The sequence below is a fragment of the Cygnus atratus genome, chromosome 5, assembly GCF_013377495.2.
Source record: "Cygnus atratus isolate AKBS03 ecotype Queensland, Australia chromosome 5, CAtr_DNAZoo_HiC_assembly, whole genome shotgun sequence".
NCBI classification, from domain to species: Eukaryota; Metazoa; Chordata; class Aves; order Anseriformes; family Anatidae; genus Cygnus; species Cygnus atratus.
Window position 1 is genome coordinate 19,904,084 of NC_066366.1, and position 25,788 is coordinate 19,929,871.

Sequence of the window (25,788 nt, forward strand, 5' to 3'; positions counted from 1 at the left end):
CCGCCCCGCCCCTGCGCGCCGCAGCCCCGCCCCGCCGCTGGGCTGCGGGCGGCCTGGCGGGGGGAGAGCGGGCGCGGAGCGGCGCCGAGCAGCCATGATGGTGGGGGTCCGGGCGGCCCGCGGCCGGGGCGGGGCGGGCGGGCAGGGAGGGCAGGAGGGAGGGCGCGGCCGGTCGCTAACCTGTGCGCTTTGTCTCTCCCCCCCCCCCCCCTCACGCCCACCCGCCGCGTCCCCCCGGCCGGCCGCCAGCAGGAAGGCTCGGACGACGGCCCGGATTTCCTCTCGGAGGAGGACCGAGGGGTGAGTGGAGCCCGGCGGCGCTTGGGGGGCTCGGCGCAGGGCTGGGCTGGGCTGGGGCAGGGCGCTCGTCCCCCCGCTGCGGGGGGCTGCGGGCTGGGGGCGGCCCGGCACGGCCCCCCCGCGCCCACCGGCCGGGAGCGGGGCTCGGGCTGCCCCCCCCCCCGGAGCCGCGGGGCCGCCTCTAGCGGGGGGCCGGGGCCTAGGTGGCGGCACCGGCTGCGCTCGGTAGGCCCCGGAGGTGCCCCGGAGGTAACAATGGGACGGGTGCGCCGCGGGCATGCGCTGCCCGGTGAGCGCCGTGCCGAGAGAAGTTGTGCGGCCGGGACGGGGCCGCCGGGCTGCTCCGGGGGGCTGGGGGCTGCCCTGCCCTGCCCTGCCCTGCCGGCCCGCACGTCGCTTCTAAATGCTGCAGCCAGCCAGCCGTCCGTCCGTCCGTCCGCGCCGTCCCCGTCTCGCCGAGCAGCGGGTCAGGTAACGAGCGGAGCTCATTCAAACCGAGGGCACCTCTCTGTCGGCACGGCGTGAGGGGCTCCTTCCGAGCCAGGCAGCAGAGCTGCTGCCGGGAAGGAGGGCACGGCCTGGCCTTGTGACTGCTGGGTGTTGCTGTAGCTGCATCTGGTATCTTACTACAGACACAAAATCTGGAAAACACGGTATTGGCATACTCAGTGTCCAGCGTAATGTTAAGTACAAAGCGATTTTTGGCTGTGTGCATGTAGTAGGATTTCTGTGCATTTTACGTTCCAGTTCCTTGGACCGGGACTGAAGAACACCAGTGGAACTGTATTTTACGTGTCCTGTCCCTAGTATGTAGGAACAGACACTGAAATACACGGTTCAGTTGTTTTTACCTGAAGACGTAGGAGGAATACAAGAACGCGGGTCTGATCCTGTGTGAAGCTTTGCTGTTTGTTTTTTAATTCTCTCTCCAAGGCCACAAGTAGTCAGAGTTCACAATGTAATTTTAAAGCCTTCAGAAATCTCTTAACAGTCTTGTTTGTGCTGCTGGACAACTTGCATCATCTCAGTTGGCCAAATGCACTCCTCTCTTTTTCTTTTTTTTCTTCCCCTTGCTTCCTCATGTATCCAGCACTGAGGAAATAAACACTATCCTTCTCCTTTTCCTAATTTTGTTTTTAGGTTTCTTATTTTCAGTTACTTTTTTTCCCCCTACTGCTGCGTAAGTCCCTGGGGTTAAAATACAGTCCATCATCTGCATGATTTTGATTGTGATACAGAAAACCTAATCAGAAGCAACACTGGCAGCCCGTTCGTGAATGGGTTCCCTGTGCTATTATCTTCAAAACCTTATTTTTTTTCTTGGTAGCAGTAGTATAAACAAACAGCTTTACGCAGAGTGTTTCCCTTGTTCTGATTTGTCACCTTCTTCCGTTTGTGATTAAAAAATGGATAGGTGAAGCCTTTATTTGAAAGTGCGTTTGGCAATTTCTGGTTAGAGTAATTCACTTTAAGTTTTGAAAATCGATACTCTTTTCTTTGGAGTTTGGAGATCGTTATGACAACTGTAGTTGTAGCTCTTAGAATTATGTTGGTCAGCTGCAGTTGTGTTAAGTTTCATGTGGGGATGATGGGATGAAAAGAGGGCTGGAAATTATGCTGATGCCACATAAAATAGGAATTCTCTAACAATTGCTTTATACCATGGGGAGTCTTTTCTGGAGGATTGTAAAACAGAGGACTGAGAATCATCTTTGAGGAAGTAGCAGTGGGTGGTCTGTAGAAGGAACCTATTATGAATAGTCTGCATAAAATGAACTTGCAGGCATTGCTTTTCTGAATCTCACTTAGGAAGATACTATTGAGTCCCCTTAGAGTAACTCAGTTCCTGTTTTTGTGTCTGTGTGATCTCTAATGTAAGCAATGCGTGCTTTAAAAGGTGGTATAGTATTGCCCTGCTAGTACTGTCTTGTATATTTTGTATCTATATATACTTCAGCTGACTTGGCTAATGGTCCCGTGTGTTCATTTAGGGGAAGTGCGCTATCCCTTGGAACAGGTCGGCTAGAAACTTGATGCTGTGCTGAGGCTTGGTATTCTTTTGTTGTGAAAGTGTTGTTTGTTTTCCTTGCTCCGTGTATTTAAATGCCTGTAAAGAACCTGTTGAAAAAAGGGTCCTTCTTCTCTAACTCTTTTGAAAGAATTTAGAGTATAGTAGTTACTGTTGTTAAAGGATGACATTGCCTAGGAATGTAAGGTTTGCTTGTTCCCCTTGTCTCTTCCAGCATCCTTTCATTATCATTTGAAGTATATTTGGTCCTTGAACAAGGGTTGAGGTGCTAAATCCTCCCCATTTTCTTTTAGTACTGTAACATCAATTAGTCCTGTTTTGGCTTCTGGCGTTGTTTTAGACCCTTTGAATAAAAAAGGGACTTTGTTGGTATAGCTTAGGAAACTATAAAGCAGCTAAATTAAGTTAGCTTTTGTTTTTGCAAGTTATTCAGCATAAGTGTAGAGCATGTATGTAAGCATAAACCTACTGTGTGACTTTATGTGTATTAGATTGGGGCGGGTGGAGGAGCCAAGAGACAGAGGGATTTATCCCATCCCTGTTTTTTCTGGAGTTTAAAGTAGTTTCATTTCAGTTTTTGTCCGAGTCAGACTTTGGAAAGTTTTGTAGCGTTTTATGTTTTCATTTTCTGTTCTTCATGACTAGAAAACTATCCATTGCTGCCAGTTCCCTTTTGAAGTAGTGAAGAGATTGCTTAAGTTTGTTGTGTGATGATGCTGTTTGTGAATTTAATTCCCAGTAATACAATGTGAGCCATTGTGTCATATGAATAAATTTATGGTCCTTCAACTTTCTGGTTGTCTTTGACACCTTTCACTGAATGCTTCATTACCATTGCAGATGAAAATGTTCCCCGTTGGCAGTTGGGCTACGTAGCATAACTTAACATATGATTAAACTCTTCAGGATTGCTACAAGTGTAACTTGGTATAAATCAAACAAGTAGTCCTTTACAGTTGTATGTCTTGAGTGAAGTTGTCGGGGTTCATGTTGCTCTTCCTTTTCTCAGTACAGATAAGCATTTTGCTTCTGAAGTTGTAAAGAGTGTGTATGGCCCCGTAGGGTGTGATGCACTAGACACTGTGTAAGTACCAGTGACGAATGTGAACAGTTGTTTTTCTGAATCTTAGGGTTTCGTATTGTACCACTTTTTTTAAAAAGGAAAACAAAGTATGTTAGTAAAATCGTTAAGACCTGTGAAAGACTACCAAAAAAAAAGTCTGGATAATTCAGATTATTTGCTGAGAGCTTTCTGCTCTGCTCGTTAATGTCTTCTGGGGGACTGGAGAAGAACGAGCAGTACCTCAAACAATGTAACCACTAAAAACTTTTTTCCAGGCTGGAAAAATGTGGTGTCATGACATAAGGCTGACACTGGTATGTCAGATTATATTTTTCTTTCCTAAATTAGATGTTAAGCACGTTGGAAACTCAGTAGGAGCTGGGACATTCTGCTTTGGCGAAGTGATCTGCAGCAGATCGTCGCATGTTAATATCACGTCTTTGTGTGAGGCAGTGACCCACTTGGAGGAAACAAAACACCCCAAAATACTACTATTTGTGTAGTAGCTGTTGAACGTTATTGTAGCCTAGCATAGTGCTCCAGGCCCTATGATTTGGTTTAGTTTAATACAGTAATTGTAAGCTCGAGCAGCCTGGTCGCTGCTGCGTAAGCAGCGGAGTTGTTGGTGTATTAAGTGTAACAAGAAAAGTAAACAGTGGGTGCTGACCACTAAAATTTAAGATCAGGGTTAAGATAACTAGCGGAAAACAAGATGTGGCAGTTGATGCTTCTCTCCTAGTGCTGTTTCAGTGCTTTTCGGTGTTCCCTTCAGAATTTGCTCATGCGTAGCCTTTGTGCTGTACGTTGCTGATACTCGGTGTGTTTTTGGACTTGAGTGCAGACTTCAAAAAATGCATTTCTGAAAAATCTTGCAGGAAAAAGTCTAATATCTTTATGGCAAAGCACTTTTATACAGTAGAATGTGTTATTTCTAGAAATAAATGCAACATCAAAGATGACAAAATGCTTCAGTAAAAAGTGACTCTCACAAGCATGACAAATGAAATAACTTCTGACAGTGTGACTGTAGAAGATTAGTTAGCTTTAGTACTTGTAAAGGTATTCTGAATGTTGTTTGATCGTGATTATGAAATGGTCATGGGACAAATTGCTCTAGAACAGCAAGGGTGAGAGGAAGTGAACTTCTCTTTGAGGTGCAGGTGAGGTTAGTTTCACTGAATAGCGGTGAAGTGTTTGGTCCAGCTACTGCCAAACATCGACTCGTAATCGCAGTGCTCAGATAATCTGATTTTTCTGTATTTGATCATTGTCTCATTTTCTTTTTGATTTGCATTAGATTGTGATAGTTAAGGTTTCACATGCGACATGGAAGAAGAAAATGTATGTTGCTAGCACTGTTGCCATTTCTCACCCTGTTTTTGAAGAGATTGTCGTCTTGTTTTTTCAGAAAAAAATGTTTCAAAGGGAACTTACCTCTGTAGTTCAGAGGATTGTTTTTTTTAGCATTTTCAGCCTATTGTGGGAAATCTTAAGAATAGTGTAAGACAATGCAAGTAATCTAGGTCTCTGACAGATCTTGCTTTGAAATATAGGACCACTTTTCTTCTCAAAAACACCTTTACAACTATCAGTTACTTTTAAATTACCTTATATGCTGCAGGTTGTTGGTTGAGCGTAGGTAAGTAGAAGAATGGGGATGTAGTAGAGAAGAGAAACCTACAGAACTGGCTGCTATCTGTAAATGTATTTTGTCTTGACTACCTCAATTGCTAGCAAGTTAACAGTACACAGAAATGAGGATGGTGCCCACATAGGGAATGCAATAAGGGATGTTATTTGTGTGATTATGCGTGCCATAAGAAGTACTGATAGATCCCCTCCCACCCAACCCCCCGAAATAATCTTTTAATTTATTTTTAATTTTTTTTTTATAATCTATCTTCATTCTTTTAAGAATGTTCATCATTGCAGGAGGGATCAGGGTTTTTCTCAAGGGAAGTATAACGGAAATGCAATTAACTTTTTTTTTTTAATTTAAGCTAAATAGATTTTTTTTCTTTGTTTAGCTTAGAGCAATAAATGTAGATCTCCAGACTGATGCTGCTCTGCAAGTGGATATCTCAGATGCACTCAGTGAGAGGGATAAAGTGAAATTCACTGTCCACACAAAGGTAAAAGACTGTGTTTTTACATTGAATGTTTTCTTAATTATGGAAAAGAAAGTTTGCTTAAATTGTATTTTTGAAGCAAGCGTAATATATATTTCAATGGAAATGAGAAAATAGCACTGTCTCATGTTTAAGAGACTGTGGAGCTGCAGTGCTCAACAAAATATTCAATGACAAAAAATTGAGCTTTAAAAAGAGCCTAGGAAATGGTGTTTTTTGTACTGATGTGATATCATGTGACTCCTAGGCTTATTAATTAGCCTGTTTGTAGGTAGAATTTTTAATATACCTCAGTATTCTTTAGTGTAGTTTTTACTAGGCTAGCCATGGTTTCAGAGTCTAAAAATACATTTCATAATGAATTATATTCAAGAATCATTTTTAGTTACTGTTTGTATCTGGCTTCTTTTTGTGAATTTAATGGTTTATTGATTGCAGAATCACAGAATAGTTGAGGTGGAAGATTGCTGGAGATCATTTAGTCCCATGTCCTCCCCCCATTGCCACCATAAAACTGGGGTGAATCTGAGCAGGTTGTTCAGGGTTTGTCCGATTGGGTTTTGAATATCTCCAAGGGTGGAGACTGCACAACCTCCCTGGGCAACCCATACCAATTTATTGATGCGCCAATTAAGATGAGGGTAATTATTGCTTTATAAACTTTTTTTGATCAAATTCATATCTGGATGCTTGGATTTTTTTTAACAGAGTTATACCTTGATGTTCCTTCAAGGCTCTTTCCGTATGGTAATGAAAAACACTGACTTTTGTTTTTGTTTTTCTAAATTGTAGTTCTTCCTCTTCCCTTTCCAGAGTTCCTTACCAAATTTCAAACAAAATGAATTTTCTGTTGTCCGGCAACATGAAGAGTTTATTTGGCTTCATGATTCCTTTGTTGAGAACGAGGACTATGCTGGCTATATCGTAAGTATTACAGTTCTTTGATGTCCGTGGAAAACAGAGCGTGTAAAAAGCACTCCTGGCTTTTAAGTCCAGTGGAAATGGCAGCTGTTCATTCCTTCTAAAGGGAGATCTAATGCTTTACTGTCATTTTACATAGTTACGCAAAGTTAATGTTTGAAGAAAGCTTGGAGGAAAGTCACTGTAGTTGTCATACTTCTTGCCTTTTAGTCCTAAGGAGAGAGTACGTTAATCAGTATCCAGCATATTTTTAGTCCACGGTGTTGAAGTGTGGTAGATAGGTGAACTGTATAACTTGGTGGTATTTTTTTGTTCTTTTTTTTCTCTCAAATTAAGCCAATGTTTAACTTAGTTACAAGTTTCATGCAGCCTTTGTTTTAGCTGGAATGGCAGAGTGCAGTAACTGAGCTCTAGTAGTTAGGCTTTTCCAGTTTTGAAGATCAGAATCATAAATCAGTTGGAGGGAAAAAAAAAAGAAAGCAAATACCATCTAGAATTACAGAAAACCTTAATGCATAACTTAGCGTTTTGTGGTTTATTTCGGGCATCCAAGGAAGAGATGTCCCAAAAATAGTCACCTTATGACTGGGTGCCTATTAAAAATGGGTGCTACCGTTCATACTTTAATTACAAATAGGAATACTTACCGTTTTGGTATGAAAGCTTTGTGTTTGGGTGAGGGGATCTGCTGATTCAGTAGGTAAATGTGTTAAATTTCTAATTGACTGATGGATACATTATGATGAATATAGCCTGTGATGTGTCATACCATTCTTGAGCTAGTCTTTTTCAGTAAGAAGAGCTATTTGGAGTGACTAGACCTTTGGAGTGGTAGTAACTAGCTTCAGACACTTGACTGAGTAGATTCTGGCTTTTACGTTTTTTTGTAATGCATTAATGTAATGGGCAAATATCAGTAAACTTAAATTTTATTTGTTCTGTTTGTCTTTGTTCATAGCATTTCAGGATTAGTTTGACAGCAGTGTTTTCTCTTTCAGTGTTAATATACTACGTTACAATATTAGCCTAGAGACTTGTTTATTGTGTGCTTTGTTATTTCAGCAGATATATCTGTAATGTCAGCAGTGCTGCAAGAAAGAACTGGTGCCTTCAAACAACATAGAATGTGGGTTTTTTGGTTTAGTATTTTTGGGAGTTATAAATGGGTGGTTTGAAAAGAATTGTAGAATTCTTTCTTTAAACAAGAAACAGTCTACACCAAATAAATGAAACCACCATTTTATAATCAATTCTGGTTTAAAATTGTAATTCCTTGTATTGGTAAAGCTAAGTAAGGCTTGATTTCTGTTGTAATTAACCTACTGAAGACATTTAGCTAGTTCTTTAGTAATCTTCAAAAACATCTGGCCAAAATTGGCATAGTAATGCTGAATGTCTAACTCATTCAGGACAGAATTTATCTATAAATACTGTAATGAATGACAACATATGAAAAAGCTGCAGGCAAATTTCAGTTTCTTTACTGAATGGATGTTGTTTGACTGAGAAGTTGAGCAATTAAAAATTTTTGATTCAATTCCAGATTCCGCCAGCACCACCCAGGCCTGACTTCGATGCCTCAAGGGAGAAATTGCAGAAACTTGGAGAAGGGGAAGGATCAATGACTAAAGAAGAATTCACCAAGATGAAACAAGAACTGGAGGCGTATGTAGACTTGATTACTACTTTTTTTTTTTTTTTAGAAAAATAAAATTTTAATGCTGTTTTGCTATCCTGTATTTCTGATTTCACTGCAAAAGTTCTCTGAGATAAAGGCTTGAGAATCGAGTTGCTACATAACCAGCATTATCTTAGCGATCATGATCAGAGCCATTAGGAAAATTGTAGAAATCATTGTTTAGAAATTGTAAAAAAAAAAAATAAAAATTCATGGACAATCTTCTGAAAAAGGAAGACAATCAGCTTGTTCTTGAGAATTTTTAATAAGGAAGAAAAATAGCTAGATATAGTTTTAATAGATACAGTTTTAATATAGTATATAATAGTTTTCCTCACAGAACACTTGCAAAGGGAGGAGATAGCCTCAGTCTTTATTTTTTTTTTTTTTTCCCCTGGTGTTCCCAGTTTTATAAGCACAATGAAATTTTAAGGTTTATAGATCTAGTGATTGAACTAGGGACTTTTGCATGTGGTTGGTATTGTAAGCATAGGTGCCATCCTTCTGTTCCCCAAGAATATGGAGATTACTAGAAAATCTTTTTTTTTTTTTCCCTGACACTTCTGGGTTTTTGCACAGGGAGAATATACCTCCTGAAAATAGTATCTTTCCATACTATGAATTTAGTATGTGTTGAAACATCTGCAACAAGTCTTTTTTTTCCATACCAAGTTACACAGTGAAGTTTCTCCTGGCTCCATCCACTTTCCTTGTCATGTGCTCACTTCTTTGATCTTTTTCCTGTCATTGGTTTCATTTTAAAGTGTATATTTACACTGCTTCTAGACTGCTTCTGTCAAGAGCTCTGTATTGGCAAGAAAAGTACATAGAACTCTTAGAAATGCTGCTTTCTCTCCAAATTCTGGTTGCTGTGAGCAAATATCTTAAAGCTCTGTATTAGCGTTACATGCAACATAATTTATTACAGAGTAGATATACACTTCATACGCAGAGAACTGGAAATTAGCAAAACACTATAGATTTTAAAGAATCTGTGGTTTTCCAGCGGCCCTGATCATGATTCTCTTGTGGTCTGGTTAGGGGTTGGATAACACAGAAAACTTTGGGTTTCTTCTACTGCCACCTCCATCCTCTGCATCCTCCTTTTTTGTCTTCACTGAATGACTACTACTCTCAATGAGATCAAACATCTCCCAACACTGGCCCTGCTGGTTTGCTGGTATGTAAATCTTAACCTCTTGGACATAGTGGAAGCAGAAGTGTTGATTATCATTTCACCTTTTGACCTCAGAATGGGGAAAAAAGCCCCTTCCTCTTTTCTAGAGAGGTTACAGCTTATTCTTTGAATTTGCAGAGCAAAAAGTTCTAGCAAACTTGTATTGATAAGAACGCCTTCCTCTTAATTAAATCACAAATGAATAATTGCTTTAAAGTTGAGTTGGTTCACCTGGGCAACTGTGCAATTGTCATGGTAAAATGTGATTTTTTTTTTGGTTGTACCTACCAAACACAATAATTAATTTCACTTTTAGAACCACTATGAAGCAAGACATCTGTGTAAGCTTCAGCCAAAAAAGGCTCAGTGCTTTAACGTGGAGTAAGAGGCAGCTATTTAAAGAGCTAACAAAATGATACGAGCATTTAAGTAAGGAAGGAGGGTGCAAACAGGCAAGGGGATGGAGATGGGGAGGAAGGAAATTGCACGTCAGCCACATATTAGCTAGCGTTGTTTGTGTCTCAATTTCTTGACTTTTGTGGAAGCAGGGAAAGGACACCTAAATGAGGTTACACTTACAGCAAACCAGTCAGTATTAGCTAGTCTTAAAAATTAGATTGTATTTGTTAAGTCGTCTTTAAAAGTATCTGTAATATGTTAGGGCTTCAAATTCCTTCCCCCCCTGCCCCCCCCCCAGTATTAACATTGTGCTATTTGTTCATGTATACATAAAATATCAATGATAACCTCAACTATGTGAGCTTAAGATTTTGTATGCTTACTGAGGATCTCTTTAAGCTTCTCAGTGGGCTTTTCTCAGACTTTATTGCTTCAAGTGAAATTCTTACGTCTGTCTTGTTTCTTGTTTTCAGTGAATATTTGGCAATATTCAAGAAGACGGTTGCAATGCATGAAGTATTTTTGTGTCGTGTGGCAGCACATCCTATTTTGAGAAAGGATTTAAATTTCCATGTCTTCTTGGAATATAATCAGGATGTGAGTATTGAAAACTGAATTGCTGGAAGAGAAATTAAGATGGACTTTTATGGTAGCACGGAAAATTGATTAAGAGGGCTTTACCTCCTGTAGCAAATTGCATCAGTTACTTCATACCAGACATATTTGTATTTTAAAAGTTAGAAATTAATTTAGGTCTGGCGAGTTCATTCTGCTGCCACCTGGGGAAACAAATGCTCCATGTACTCTAGACTCAGCATCAGAAGTATTAATGGAAATCTAATATGTTTTGGATTAAAAAGATTAGCTTTTGATAGTGATTTCATTTGGTGTTGTCTCCTCCTTGACTGGAATTTGGGGTGTGGAGTGAAGGTGGGGAAGTTGAAGCAACAAAGGTGGAACACCGATTTTCAGGATTTGGAACTGTGATTTTAAATTTTGTTGCTCACAAAACCAGAGTGAATTTGTTATGAAATTTTATAATAAAGCCTTTTTTTAAAATGTAGGTGACATTTCAATTGTTTTTTGTTTTTCTCCTAGATGCTTAGCTACTGTGGCTATCGAAACGTTACGTGCTCATATTCTACAAATGCAGTAAACGCAGAAATATTGCAGAAATGAGCATTGAACGTTGAAGTAGAAAACACTGATTCAATTGAGTGCATGTTTGTCTTCAAAATATATTACAGAGGATCCTTGTTGCTTGATGTAGATATGCCAGCTCTAATTTCCTAAACCAGGCAGACTTAAATGGACAGGAAGTGTGTGAGCAGGCTGAAACCGTTATCCTTTATCTAGTAAGGGATCTGAGGCTTTTGCACTTTCTGAAAGTGAAAGATCTGTAATTCTACACTTAAAAGAGCAAAACCTAGTAATATTAGGTTAACTCATCAGCTATACTATGCATGATAAATACTGCGTTATTGATAACTGGAAGGTATACGTCATGCATTTAATATCATCCATATCTGCTCGAGTAATACTGTTTTTTTTTTTTTCTGGAAGAGTATTGTAGGTATAAGGACAGTCTAGTAAATGAGAGTAGTATGTTGTAATGGATTGCATGGTGCTCTGTCCCCATTGATGTAGGGTTTGACTAAGCAGAGAGCAGGAAAACTGGTTTAGGAGTAGCAAGTTTTGGTATGTCAATCTATATTTAAAAGAAAAAAAAGCTTCTGTTGCCTCCAGGAAATGAACTAACATGATGTATGAATTTGTTTTTCAGTTGAGTGTTCGTGGGAAAAATAAGAAAGAGAAACTTGAAGACTTCTTTAAAAATATGGTTAAATCAGCAGATGGTGTCATTGTTTCAGGAGTAAAGGTGATTGAAGCTTTACGTATCAAGATAAAAAACGTATTAATTAATTAATGTTGTTCTTTTTTTTCAACTGAAGCAGAATTTTACATAGCTACAATAAGGACTTTTTAGCCATGTCTTTCAAAACTTAGAGGCAGAGCACGGGAAGGGACCTGTGCCTCTGAATGCAAAATCTCACAGAATCACAGAACCATAGAGTATACTGAGTTGGAAGGGACCCACAAGGATCAAAAATCTCTGAGAACTATCTAATTGCTTCTGTGAAAGGGGACTTCCAGTATTCTTTCCTTTCCCCTGTTTTATGGAATTAAGCATTTTTTTCACCCATGGATAATTGATTATCTTTTTTGTTTTGGTCTGTCATTTTTTTTATGATGGGGAGGTGTGCTCTCTGACAGCTGCTCAGAAGTTACTAACGCTCAGAATTGTCCCTGCCTTGTAACATTCTTCTACCTTTTCAAAGCTATACACAGCAGAGGTGATATTACGTTTTCCCTCAGGGAAGACTCAAGAAGATAGCTGAGATGATGAAAATTCAATTTTATTTCAACTTTTCCTAAAGTTGAGAGAATGGTTTTATAACAAACAAATTCTGCAGAAGCTGATGATGATCTTTCTTTCTAGTGATAACTTCCCATTTGCAAGCAAGTTAGCAGAGCTAAAATTCCTAGTTGTAAAATCTTGAATTTCAGCTGTACTGGACAGTGGATATGAGATAACAACCATAGGTTAAGTATGGCTCAGAGAAAAATACAGAATTCAAATAACCAGCAGTTACTATTCAAAAAGTTCAAAATTGTTCAAAGCCTGTGTTGTAGGCTGTTACATGTTTTTGAGCATCTGTGCTGGTTTTGATTTAATTTAAGTAAATGTAAACCAAATACCTTCAATGGTAATGCAATAACTATTTAAATTTACATACATTTACCAACTTGAAAGACATCTGTCATCAAGATCAGTGTTCTTGTGCTATAAGTTCATATCGTCTCTGCTGCAACCATACCATTTGCACAACTGGGTATCTTTCTACCTGCCCAACCTTTTTCTAGGTTGGTGCCTAGAAAAATTGACATTTATCCTATTTTTCTATCAACAAAGTGATAGTTAGTAGAGAAGTTATTTTCTTCATTTTAGGTTTAGTTACCTAGACCTTTAAAATGCTTGCTACAAATTCATAATAAAACTTCAGAACAGGATAAAATAAGTGAAGAGGAAAACGATTTACATAAATGGTGTTTAAGACAATAAAAATAGATTTCATTTCCTGTCACAGCAATATGTGCAAATCTTCTCTGTATAAATTTCACTACACAGAATGAGTGAAATCTGAGGATTTTGAGCTTGTCCTTGTTTTTCTGCAGGATGTGGATGATTTCTTTGAACATGAAAGAACATTCCTTGTAGAATACCACAACCGAGTCAAAGATGCCTCTGCCAAATCTGATAAAATGACAAGATCACACAAAAGTGAGTCCTTCTTCCAGAAGGAAAGCAGTACTAGCTTAAATGCACAGAAATGATTTGTGAGGAGCAGTAGTTTTTAGTTTTCTTTTTACATGCAAAAAGCGATCGAATTTCTCCAAGTGTAGTTTTATGTTAGTGAAACGAAGTTTAATCTCATTTTCAAGGTTTAGCCTTTGCTGTAATAGACTGGATGAAGTACGAACAATGCACTGCAACACTGAAGATATCCTCAGTCTTCATGCTCTCCCTTTGAAGAGAAACATAAAACTTTCTGTAGGAATACGTATTTTTTTGAAGTCTGATTCTTCTTAGTCTTTAAAATGAAAAATGGGGAATATAGCATTATTTGTGATTTTAATTCTAATGAAGTTGTTCTTTATTAGATGAGCTTGCATTCACCAGGGTGCAGTTCTTCACACATTACGCATTGCATTGCCTTACTGAGCAGCATACTGATGTTTGGGCTGTTAGTTTTAGACCAGGAGGTCCAGTTTGCATTTTTTTCAGCCTTCTAGAATGGAGATTGGAATGTGTATTCACTAGTGTGGTTTGCAGGACACCTTCTGTTGCTGAGGTGAGGTTCTCCACCTCTTAGCTATTGATTCCTCTTCCTGAGACGAATGCTAGCTAATGGTCATTTTTTGAAGCTCTAGGTAGTGCTCTCAATTGCAGAGGAAATCGAAACCTTTGGTTTAGGAATATATATATATATATACACACACACATATATATACACACATATATATATATATACACACACACTCACTTAAATCCTATAAGTTTACTGGCAATTTTTATTAAACTGAGAAGTGAGACAAATGATACCTTTTGAAATTCTGTCTAGAAGATTAAAGCTATAACCTAGGATGCTCGTTTTGAAAATGGCAATCTGTAGATTATGAATAACTTGCTTGTGATCTGCAGAGAGCTGCAGTGCTTACGGAGTTACTGACTTCCTATTTCCAGCAGAAAATGTATTTTATGTTTAAATATGAGAAGTAGATGTGGAGGTTAATGACTACCTAATACCATTCTTCACTGTAACCAACTGCACTAATTCCCTTGAGATGTATGGAGTAATGAATCATTGGACTGATGATGACCCACTCAATCTGTTAAAACAAGGTTGTCTTAATAATGAGAATTGCTTCTGATGGCACTTTGATACAATAGAACTGGTTCTAACTTCCACTTGAAGCTTGAAGTTGTCATTCATAATACATGTTATAAATGGAATTTCATTTCTGTTTTTGTATCAAAGCATGTTCCTTTTAGAAAAACACCTACTCTTGAAGAAATAAAGGAACTTGTTTTCCAGAAAGGAGAGGTATTCAGTGGTAAAAACAAGTGCTTCCTTTTTTTTCTAGATGTTGCAGATGACTATAATAGAATTGGTTCTTCATTATATGCATTAGGAACACAGGATTCCACAGATATATGCAAGTAAGATTTTGTTAATAACATATGGGGGGGGCTTTCCAAGTAGCAGTCTTCATGGTGACCTGCTGAGGTTGGTAGCACACTTGCTTTGAGAAAAGAATTTATTATAGTTGTATCCCATTAAGAGATTTTTCCTTAGCATTCTAGTTAATGTCTGTCTTCTCTCAAAATGAAATGATTTGATTGTAATTCAGTCTGCTGTTATGCTGAACCCTTGTTTTGCTTCCTCTGATGAAGATGCACAACACTGTTCAGCCTTCTTGAATCTCAAGTAGGACATGTCGTGTTTACTGTTTGGAGGAAAGCACATTCAAATTTGAGTGAAGGACACTTGATAATAGCATAAGACTGTTAACCAGTGTGGTGGTATTTGGAGTTTAACTTAAAGCATAAAGAATCCCTGAGGAGCAGTTCAGTTATTCTTTAGTAAAATCCATCCATCCGTTATGCTTTGTCTCTTACCTTTTATGAAGTTGTACAATTCCCAAATGTTTGAAGTACTACAATTTAAAAACCTTATGTTCTCTGGGTTCTGTAAATTACAATTACAAGCAGCACCTTTACAGCTTTTATTGCTATACACAAACTATATTTTGAGTTACAGAAAATTGATTAGACTGTTAAAATTAATTTTGTTATAATACCAACTGTTTCTTTCCTACAGGTTTTTCCTGAAGGTGTCGGAGTTATTTGACAAAACAAGGGTATGTATTTTGAAATCTTTGTACATATATATTCTATGTGTGTATCTTTGAAGTGCCAGGACGCTTTGTGTCACTTAAACATGAGCATGTGGATGTTTTAAGGATGGTGCTACACTGAATATTTAAGAAACATGTACTAGGTAGTGAAAAAGCCTAAGATTTCAGTCATCTGTTTTGTAAAATGATGGATCCTTTTGAGTATTCAGTCTACTAAAATTTTCTTGGCAGTCTTTGTCTTCTGTGTTAAAAGCTACTAAAGCTGCTGTACACCTTAAATGCTTAGACTACCTTCTGTACTTGAAATTGGTTATCACAGAACTTGTTAAGGAAAAAAGAAATTTAATCCGTAATCCAAAAAAATGGAGGACGTTGTTTTTTTTCTGAAGCCAAGACCTGTTTCTGCAGAGGCATGCCACATACTAGGAAATCTTTTGAATGAAGTGTGTGCATTTCCTAAACAGTTGCATCCACGTAAATGGGTATTTTAAAGAAAATGGTATTTGTGAAATTACTTGCTTTGACCTCAATGTTGCCTTTTAGAATTTCTTTTAAAATTAAGATACTTAAAGTGCACTTACTCTGTTTCTAAATTCATAGAAGTTTCTGTTTTAGATACAAGCAAGTAATCTTATTGGGAAGTAGTATTTTGAACCATTTAATGCAGTGTAGTTACACAACTACTCTGTAAGGGTACTTTAAATGGTTTCCTTTGATCTCAAAAATTACACAACTTCTTGTGCAACTCTTTATACTACAGAAGTTGTTTCTCTGCTGTTTCTCTAGTATATTATATATATGTGTATGTATATATGTATAGTAGAAATCAGAAAGAAAGTTTTGTTTAAAATAGCCAGTTGTCAATTACTGCTTGCACAGTAGGTTATTGCTTACATTTTAATACAAAAGACTAATTCTGTTTCTCATGACGCACATTTAAGTATTCTATCACAAATGCATGATCTTAGCTTTTGAGAAAGACTTTTGAGAAATCTATCGTGCACTGTTGTATGTTTTATATTGTATTTACATCATACAAATGAATGCCTGCTGTCTGGATGTTTTTAAATTGATGCTTTTACTTACTGTTTTTCCAGAAAATAGAGGCCCGGGTATCTGCTGATGAAGATCTTAAACTTTCTGATCTTCTGAAATATTACTTAAGGGAATCTCAAGCTGCTAAGGTGAATTTGTTGCGTGTTCAATGAAGTAGTGTTCCTTTTTTTTTTTTTTTTAAAAAAAAGGGAAAAAATTGCCTTGAGAAATGCACAGTATGTTTTTTTAAAAGTGGGTATGTTATAAATGCTACCACCTCCAACCTGCTATTTCTACCTCAGCTGTACAAATTGAATTTTAACTGCGTTGCTGTTCCTTATATACAGTAATTTGGGATTGTGATCCATTTACCAAAGCTAAATCGTACAGTATAATTAAAAACAGTGGAGGAGCATTTGAATTTTTCAAGTTGCTTGTAGTCTGCAAGCAGTTCTACCCATTTTTTTAATATTAAAAAATGGATATTCCAGATGCTCTGCAAGTGCTGATACAAAAACATGTGGGCCAGATTTGATATTCTATACCTACTGAGACTCATTCTTAGTGTTGCTTGATACAAGATGATTAAGTAATAGGACAGACTAAGGAAGTGTCTGTATTTAAATCACAGCAATAGCTGTTGCACAAAAAAAGAATACTGCTGTCTCTTAGGCCCTGTGTGTGTTTCTAATCCATAATCTAAATATAGTTTGTTTCTAATCTCAGAAGCTGTGAAATTTCCAATGATTGCCTCTTCTTAGACTTTTTGCAGTATCATCTAAGCCATCTGGTGCTAGCTTCTGTCAGACAAGATGCAGACCAAACAATATTAAATTGCACGTCTGATCCAGTATGGACATTTTTGTGATTTGCAGGATGAAGTGAATGAAAATTATTTAGTTATAACTGGAATACAGGAAGAAAGACTAAAATTAATCTGATTTTTTTTTTCCTTGGTATATGCTAATAAAATCCTTGGGTAGATTCTTGTAAACTTTATACATCCTTCATACTCTTTTTTTTATAGGATCTCCTATATAGAAGATCTAGGTCGCTAGTGGATTATGAAAATGCTAACAAGGCATTGGATAAAGCAAGAGCAAAAAATAAAGATGTGTTGCAAGCTGAAACTACTCAACAGATATGCTGTCAGAAATTTGAGAAAATATCTGAGTCTGCAAAACAAGGTATTTGGGTGGTGTTTGATCCTATGTTACTACTTGAAAATTAACAGATTTTAAGATACTGTTACTGTGAAGAATTTTTTGTTCTGTGTTCCCTAAGCAAAGTATTATCTTTTAATCAGTACTTATTTTGGAAAGTTCGAATGGTATTTTCATTTGGCTCTGATAGTTACATTAGTCAATAATATCAATGTCGTAATTGCTTGGCAGAGCAAAGTTTCAGTACAGATTATTTTTTACCTCTCTCTTATATGCATAGAATAGTACATGAAAGGGTAATTGCTAGCAGTAATGGCAAACCTGACTTTTTTTCAAGTACTGTTGAAATTGCCATTTTGGTTTTATGCATTCTTCTGTGAAGGCAGCAGTTGGTGGCAGCAATGACACTAGAAAAGGGAGTGGTCATGGAAAACAGAGTTACAGTAACTTTAGAGAAAATCAATATTTACATATTGCCTCTTTCCTGGAAACTTACTTTTTTTTTTTTGTCTAAGACTGTTGTGAGTAAGTAGTCATCTGACTCATTTGGGGCAGATTTGTACAAATGTTTAAACACCATGCTCTTCTGTCGTTATCAGTTAAGAATTGTTTGACCCTGTAAATTTGGCTAATGATTCCTTTAGATAAGACAGTGGAGGATGTGTGAACCTATCAGCCACAAAGTTATATGCATAAAGCATACTTGTTTCTTTTGTTCTTCATGCTAGTTTTAGTCGGGCATCTTCCATAGAGACTTTCACATACCAGCTTTGAAAGAATAGTGCACGTGGAACAGAAGAATTAAATGTTTAAAAGCATCCACATTGCAGTCTTTTTTCAAAACGAGCTTGGTGTCCACAAAAAGTTAGCTAGACATGGAGAACTGCAATGATGGTTTGCTTCCTTATTATAAGGATGTAGCGGTATCTTCGAGTCTGGGATTTGATGAGATTAAACTTGATTTATTTTTTTTTCGTGTTGCGCTCTCTCTCATTCTTTCCCTATTCCATTTTGAAGGAAAATCAGTTAACAGTTAAGGGCACTAGCATTAATACTGTTAATGAATCCGTTTTTATTTTATGCAGAACTGATAGACTTTAAGACAAGAAGAGTTGCAGCATTCAGAAAAAATTTAGTGGAACTAGCAGAACTGGAATTAAAGCATGCTAAGGTAACTGTGATCCCTTTTGGCCTTTATTTCAAATGGTTTTAAATATTATTTGCTTGAATAACCAAAACAGCTGTGTGAGTTTTGTGTGATACATGCTCTGCATCCAAGAAAGGGGAGTTTGGTGAGCCTTCTCCAGGAAGGTGAATTTCTACAACTTTCTTTAATATTTAAAGAAAAAGAGTATAGGTGAAATAGCTCTAGGAGACTGGTGTGCTTTGAGGTGCCTTTGGAAAATTCATCTTCTTGAAGACAATTTTGGCTGCAGTTTTATGGTTCTCTGGGTCTTTGATATTTATTGCTGCAGTTTGAATACCTGCCTATTTTTAAAACCTCATTTCATCATTTACAGTGAGATAGGAAGTGGTTTCTCCTGTTGTCCAGATGCTGAAGGCTTGATGTATACAGACAGATATTAAGAATGAGATCACACAGAAGGCCTGTCAGAAGTTAGGGACTAAAGTCAGATCAGTTCTGTATGTGTGCTTTTTGAGTGTTCTTTTTTGCCTTTAAACAACGCTAACAAAAGAGAAATGATATAGATAGCCTTTTGAGTAATATAACTTCTTGCAGGAAATAAAGAGTGTGTACTGTCCTTAAATTTCACGGTGTATTTGATTCTTTTAATCCATATGAAATTATTGTTTTTAGTTAAATTGGACTAGCTGCTCTGATTTGCTAGACAAGTATAACTATCTTACTTTAACAGTCCAATAGCAGAAAATGTCTGTCTTTAAAAAGTAAACTCTTCAGCATTTTTCATTTACCTGAAAATGTGCTAAACACCAAGATTTGAATGACCTCAGAATATAGGCGTTAAATGAAGTAGTTAAGAGATTTGTAATGTTGGTGAGTTAACTTGTTCCCATCTTTTGGGCAGCTTTACACTCTTTTCGGTCGTATTGACAGTGTCATTCTTCATTTTGCCAAACCCATTGATTGTAAAACTAACATACTGTGAAAAGCTTTTTGGGACTTGGTGGGGTTTTTTTCCCCTTATCTGTGTAGATATAAGTTCAGTTTGATGGGATATTTTCCTGGCAAATCAATCAGTAAAGTCAGAATGCTCAACTCCTTTTTCAGATGAGCAGTGGTTACTTTAATGTGCTGTATCAGAAATTTGGCAATTTTTTCCCTCATTCTTAAAACTTGTAAAAACTTCGACTCTTCAAGATCTGTTGTATCTGACTTACTGCTGAATTTCCTGCTTGCCTTGGAGTAAAATGCTTGAAAAATGTCTGTCTTCTAAATTATTGTCAAAGAATCATTTGTATTAACTCTGCAAATCAAAATCTTGCAGTGATGTGCTCTCGAATTTTACTAACTAATAACTGAAAAAGGCAGGGGAAAGTCGTTTATGTCTGTAGCTTTCAACTTACTTGATACATGCTTTTTGAGGTCCTCAATTTACCTGGAAGAGCTTGAAACTTTTGAGTAAGTTCTTCATTTGTCTCCAGTCTGTGTTTAGGACATGTACCTTCAGATAGTGCGTGTCTTAAATTGTCTTAATAAGTTTACTAACAAAATGAGGCTGTAGGAAGCTTTGAACTCTAGCCCTCCTTTTTTTGTTTGTTTGTTGAACCTCTTTTACCTATTTTATCATGAAGCACTGAGATTTGCTAAACAGTCTTGCATATTTAAATATTTTCAGTTGAAGGGGACATTTTGACAAATGATGACTGTTCTTGGAATGTTAACAAACATGAATTTTCTGAGCAAAAGGATATTTTGTTTCTCATTAGGTTTGAAAGTTCTGTTTTTTTCACAGCCTATGTTTTGTGTTTATTCAAAACATGCAACCACTGATGGATTAGTTTGGTTGCTATGCTTTTATTTTTATAGATTCTCAGTTGGATTACTACAGAATTTACAAGTGCAATAGATTGTTTTCCTGTCTTATATAATGGGAGATTCTCTTATGCATTTGAGGATAGTCTTATGGATAGTTTTCTAATTAGTCTGTACAGGGTATTGAAGAACTAAATTGTTTGGCTGAGACTGTCTTTCTGAGGTACCTCCATAAAATGAAGAAAGATATGAAAAGACTTGGATTTTTTTTTGATAGTATTGTCCCCTGATGTATGAAGAACAATGTTACAGGAATATGGGAATATAAAGGTTTTTCCTTGTGCTGGAGAAGATTTTTTTTTGTACTTGTTGCAATGCAAAATAAATAGTCCTGGTTTTGAGTGGTCTAAGCTGGGATATTAATATACGCCTAATTCTTCTTGCAGCGGAGCCAAAAGAGGGCTGGTAGGAACGAAAAGAAAGCTACTTTTTCCTGCAGGCAGTAAGTTCATCAGGTCAGACCAAAAGATCCCTGCTTTAAGTTTCTGGACGAAGTGCTTTGCCTCATGCTGCAGCAGTCCTTGTCTGCATGCTTTTGTGGCTTTTGAAGGCAGGTGAAGGGTTAGGCGCTCCAAACTAGGAAGCAGGCTTGGCAAGGGGATCTGGAGCACAGCACTTCCAGGCTTGGCAACGTGCACAGTTGTTCAGGTCTGCGTGCTCTTTCCAGCAAAAAGCTAATGTGGGGAAAAAAAAAAGAGGGTGGAGAGGGCTGTGAGCAACAGATAGCAAGAGCCAGCAGCAGCGTATAGTTCTTTTAATGTGGCTTTTTTTTTCTGGAATGAGTATCTCCAGACTAGATGTCACGCAGATGCTTCTGGGTCTGAATCATTCTAGCTTTATGGCTTCTAGACCTGGTGTTGCCTGGCATAGAAAACACAGAGGTGAAACCTGCTCATCTGAGAGGTTGTCTGCTGAGACAAAAGGTGAAACCTGCTCAACCTGAGAGGTTGTCTTCTGCGCGGAATTCAGCCACACTGAACACTGCTGCATGACTTACTGTTACAAGTTTTGCTCTAAGTTGAAAGAAAAACATAAATCCTAAAACACAGCTGTGCTAGAAGTCAGAGTGATCCAAGTATTGAGAGAAGGTTTTGAAAGTTGGTTCCCATTTCCTGAGCTGTATTGGGCTGTGTGGCTCTAGAAACCTGGAGGGTGATGAAGTCAGACCTTTAGCAGATCAAGGGCACTGTATGCACCCATATGAAGTATACCAGCTGTGCCCAGTTTCTACTACTTTGGAAATACTTGTTATAATCTGCTAATATGCTCTTAGCCTCTCCTGGTTGCAGTTTAGTCCTTTAGGGAAAGTTAAAAATCAGACTGTGGCTTGAGGATTTATTTAAGTTGATGCAAGTGCAGGCTACTGTCAAGATGGATGATGATGACTCTGGTCCTCTGCTTCATCTTGGCACTAGTATGTGTGCAGGTGTATAGTAAGATGGAGCTAAAATTTGCTTTTTTTAAGCTTTATTCTCTGTCTTGTTTTCACAGCATTCCTTGTGTCAAAACACAGTTTTAGCTGGGAAGGTCTAGGAATAAAAGGGAGCTTCCCTCCTTATCAGCAGAATGGACTCTAGATTCACTTAAAATAGCTGTCAAACTGAAACTTTAGTTTGGGTTAGTCTCTGGCCTATGGTAAATGGACTAATGTTTCTTTATCTGTAGCCAGTCTTTCTGATTGTTTCTCTAGGTAGGGTCTGTCTTCTAGTTTGCTGGTTATGTTACAGCATAAATTATAGTTGTATTTTACTTGCAGATCAGACTTTTTAGTATTGGAATAAGGAAATATTGAATGCAAAAGTAACTTACCTGTTGTGTTAAAGTGATTGTTTTATGATTAGTAATTGATACGTACTGTGATTTTAGGCTAGCTCTGTTTATGACTTTAGGCATCAGTAGCTTACATAAGGCCTTACGCATTTAAGCATGTTGCGCAAAAGCTGCGTTTAAACCTATTCTCTATTTTAAACCATTGGATTTTGAGGTGTTCTTGTGTTGGGCTTCATGTTTAAGAAGGAAAGATTGACGGTCTGAAACTTGGTGAAACTGCAGAGGTTATAGTCATATACTTACAGCATTTAGAGCCTTGGCTATGCTTCGTGTTGTGACGCATGAGTTTTAACTAAGCCACCTACCTCAAAAAAAAAATGACATCTTTTTCCAGAAATACTGATATATACAGTCTTGTCTCTGGACTCTGGTGAGAAAAGAATTTGTTGCCATACTAACAACAGATGTCTGTTTGGAATTGACAGAAGGGAATAAGCAAAACACAAAGCTAAGGGATTTGGTTAAATGCTTTCTAAGTAGTTCCTTCTTCCTGATTCTGTCACCACAGTCTACCAGTAACAGTAATTCCTAGAGCTCAGGAGTCCTAGTTGGCAAGAAATGCTTTCCTGAGTTTGAAATTACAGGACTTTCTTGACCTGTGCTGGTGCAAGTCAAGTCTATCAAATGTTGCAGCCAGAAGGAGGAATAGCTCACAGCCTCAATTGTCCTTGATTTATTATAATTTAAATAAGCTTATTCTTCTGAACTTTGCAAATTTAATGAAAATGAATGATGTGCCTATTTGTAAAATGTCAGTAGACTGGCTGACTGAAACTCTTAATGTTACCTAATGGCCTGCAAACTGCAGATATTTCGTGCTGCTACTGAACTGTAAAGGGATGGGCGAAAGATGACTAGTCACACCTTCATTATAGGCAGCAGGCGTGCAGTCCACAGACATTCTTCAGGCTGAAGAAATACTTCATTCCTATCATGACTTCATTACTAGCTAATAATCAACTGTTACAATAATAGAGACCTTGGATTTATGAGTTCTTCTATACACAACGATGGGCCATCAAGTCCCCATGTGTCTCCTGTATATTGAGCTTGTTCGTATCCCAGAACAGTGGGCCTCGTGAGGTAGCCTGTGACTGTCCTCTGCCAGTATAGACATAAAAGGACAAAAAGCTGTTGAAGGCTTAATTAAAATGGCTGTCTTCTGAATAAGACTTAAAAGGGTTCAATAGACATAAATGGGAATCTTCTGTTTTAGTTAATTATTTAATCCAGATTGTAAAAACCTTAATGGGGGATAGAGCTCTGATTTCTGACCTTTTTAGGCTGAGGGACAAGCGTCCTTCTGCCTATCTACTACAGGTCCCTTCGAATGCTTTCAACTGAAAAAGTAAGAATGACAAATTGTTCAGTAGCTGCGTGGACATAAGTCAGCCTGTGGAAAGGCTGCTTTCCACAAACAAGGCCTATCCTTGAACAGAGCTTGGAGCTTAAATGGCTGCTCTAGTGAGAAGATACTGAGTGCTGAGCACTGGTTAACAATTCTTGATACATTCAAAGAATGCTGAATTCATGAGTGCTTCTGTTTGGGGAATAATAATGCAGTGACAGAATAATAGTGATACTATATTAAAAAAAACAACAACAACACAGAACTTCTAGATCTTTTGCAAGAAACTTGTGAGGAAACATGGAAAGGGTAGCAAATGCTTATTTTTGAGTCTCAAGTTCATAGTTCTATATAACAATGTTCTTACAATCAAAAAAAAAAAGTGATTTGACGTGAATGTCTCTACATACACTTAATACCTATCTGTTTTCCTTTAAAGATGAGTGTCATTGCTGTTTAAAAAACATATTTTTACCATAAGCTTAAAAAGAAAATAAGGAAATGTAATTTTTTTTCTTATTTTTGCAGGGTAACTTACAGCTGCTGCAGAGCTGCCTGGCAGTGTTAAATGGTGACACATAAGCTACGCTCCGTCCTCCCACTAACAAGGGCTGCCCTCCTCTGGATTTTGTTTTCATGACTTTAAATAGGCATTTACAGTTCCCTGGAGAAATCATTTGACAAAGTGGACATAAGCAAGCTCCTCCTTTCAAAAGAATTAAAACAGACACCTGAAAGTAGCTCCAGACTATACGAAGCAACAGCATACTTGTTATTCATACATATTCATGTTTATTTAATCATTATATGCTTTCATTGTTCAGAAACCAAATGCTCTGTTTTTGTGAAGCTAGCCAATAATATGTTCATGTTATGAATACTATGATACAGCTGCCAATCTTATTTACCTTTGTAAGTAATTTCTGAAGTTCACCATTTGAAGTATGTTGTTCAAATGGCTTAAATATTACCATTAGATATTTGAATATTGTTACTATAATGCATTGTATACACTGTCTTAGTTTTTTTCCATGTACTGATATCAAGAAATTTAATCGTTTTTTTTTCAATTGTGAACATTTCTTAGAAGTTTTGGAGAACTTTGTGTAACCTTTGTAACTATGATTTAAAAGGAAAAGCAAATACATTAGTATGTTTGCCTTAACTTGTAGACTAATCCAATTATTGTAAAATAAACCATGAAATCAATGATTTTTCTAAAATTATGCAGACACTGTATCATCTATAAGCTTAATATTTTCTAGTAAATCAGATTAATTAGACTTCTCTCTATTCATCCTGTAAAACCATTGAGTAAGTACTAGATTGGTCTGACACTTAAGTACTAGCCTGGTACAATTTTTCACTTGCATTCTCAGGTTTATCCGTTTGCATGTTTGTCTGTGACTTTCCTATCCAGTGTACTTATGTCTTTTTTTTTTTTTTGAGTTTGTTGGCTGACTGCATTTTCTTTGGCAGAAATGCTTTTTAAGGGAACTTGCTGCTTTCTTTCCAGAAGAGGGACATAAAGTAGCAGGAGTGTATTCAGCAGATGCATAAATTATTAAGGAAAGGTAATACAGCCCCACTTTGATACGGATAAGAAGCTTCACTTCAGAAAATAAAAAGTGAAGGTATAGCCAGTGGAGGAATGCCTGAAAAGGATCTCAATCTGTTAACTGGACTTAGAGCTCTGAACACTTTTTGTTTGAATCCTTGGTCTTTCATTTGTTGTATTGCTTGAACCATGAGTCTTTTCCACGAGCTGCTGTTCTTCTGTATAATTCCAGAATGTCATGAAATTAGGCTTTACTTAATGAGTTGTTCTTTGCAGTGGGATTGCTGCTTTATAAGAGTTTGCAGACCTTCAGTGGAGCAGCAGAGTTCTGGTGAACGGGATTTCATGCTTGGAGATGCAGATCAATGGAAGCTGATGTCTCTGTATTTACAGCCTCTCCTGTACTGCAGCACAGAGGTTTGTTAGTTTTGTGGGGCGTCTTTTTGGTTTTTTTTGTTTCTTTTCCAAGTAGGGTGAATTGCACAGTGTAGTATACTTCTCCTACAGCATTGCACATGGAACATGTCTAAGGCAGAGAAGTTTCTTGGCTTCACATGCTGTTTGCATTGTGCATTGGGTTGCGTGTGCATAGCCTCAGACTTTGAGTTACCGGTGCCCAGTGGCTATTAGCAACTCATGTTGTGTATATAATGTTTTCTAT

At 37.7% G+C, this 25,788-nt stretch overlaps 1 protein-coding gene across 2 annotated transcripts; it reads left to right on the top strand.

Moving 5' to 3' along the window:
• On the top strand, nucleotides 1-24,852 carry SNX6 (sorting nexin 6). 2 transcript variants are annotated; one of them, XM_035552051.2, is made up of 14 exons: nucleotides 1-100; nucleotides 253-300; nucleotides 5,420-5,524; nucleotides 6,335-6,445; nucleotides 7,986-8,107; nucleotides 10,170-10,293; nucleotides 11,480-11,575; nucleotides 12,934-13,039; nucleotides 14,404-14,479; nucleotides 15,141-15,180; nucleotides 16,275-16,361; nucleotides 17,240-17,399; nucleotides 18,461-18,546; nucleotides 24,098-24,852. In XM_035552051.2, exons 1-14 carry the CDS (start codon nucleotides 95-97, stop codon nucleotides 24,149-24,151), a joined length of 1,221 nt encoding a protein of 406 aa, XP_035407944.1. In that variant the 5' UTR covers nucleotides 1-94; the 3' UTR covers nucleotides 24,152-24,852. The 2 variants fall into 2 exon arrangements, with proteins under 2 accessions (XP_035407944.1, XP_035407943.1); XM_035552050.2 differs by having other exon boundaries at nucleotides 7-100; nucleotides 250-300.
• The last annotated feature ends 936 nt before the right edge of the window (nucleotides 24,853-25,788 follow it).

Excerpts from the sequence above, each read along its gene's own strand:
- SNX6 (XM_035552050.2), top strand. Across the intron at positions 15,181-16,274 it reads AGTTATTTGACAAAACAAGG|AAAATAGAGGCCCGGGTATC; the intron begins GTATGTATTTTG and ends CTGTTTTTCCAG. Across the intron at positions 17,400-18,460 it reads ATCTGAGTCTGCAAAACAAG|AACTGATAGACTTTAAGACA; the intron begins GTATTTGGGTGG and ends TATTTTATGCAG.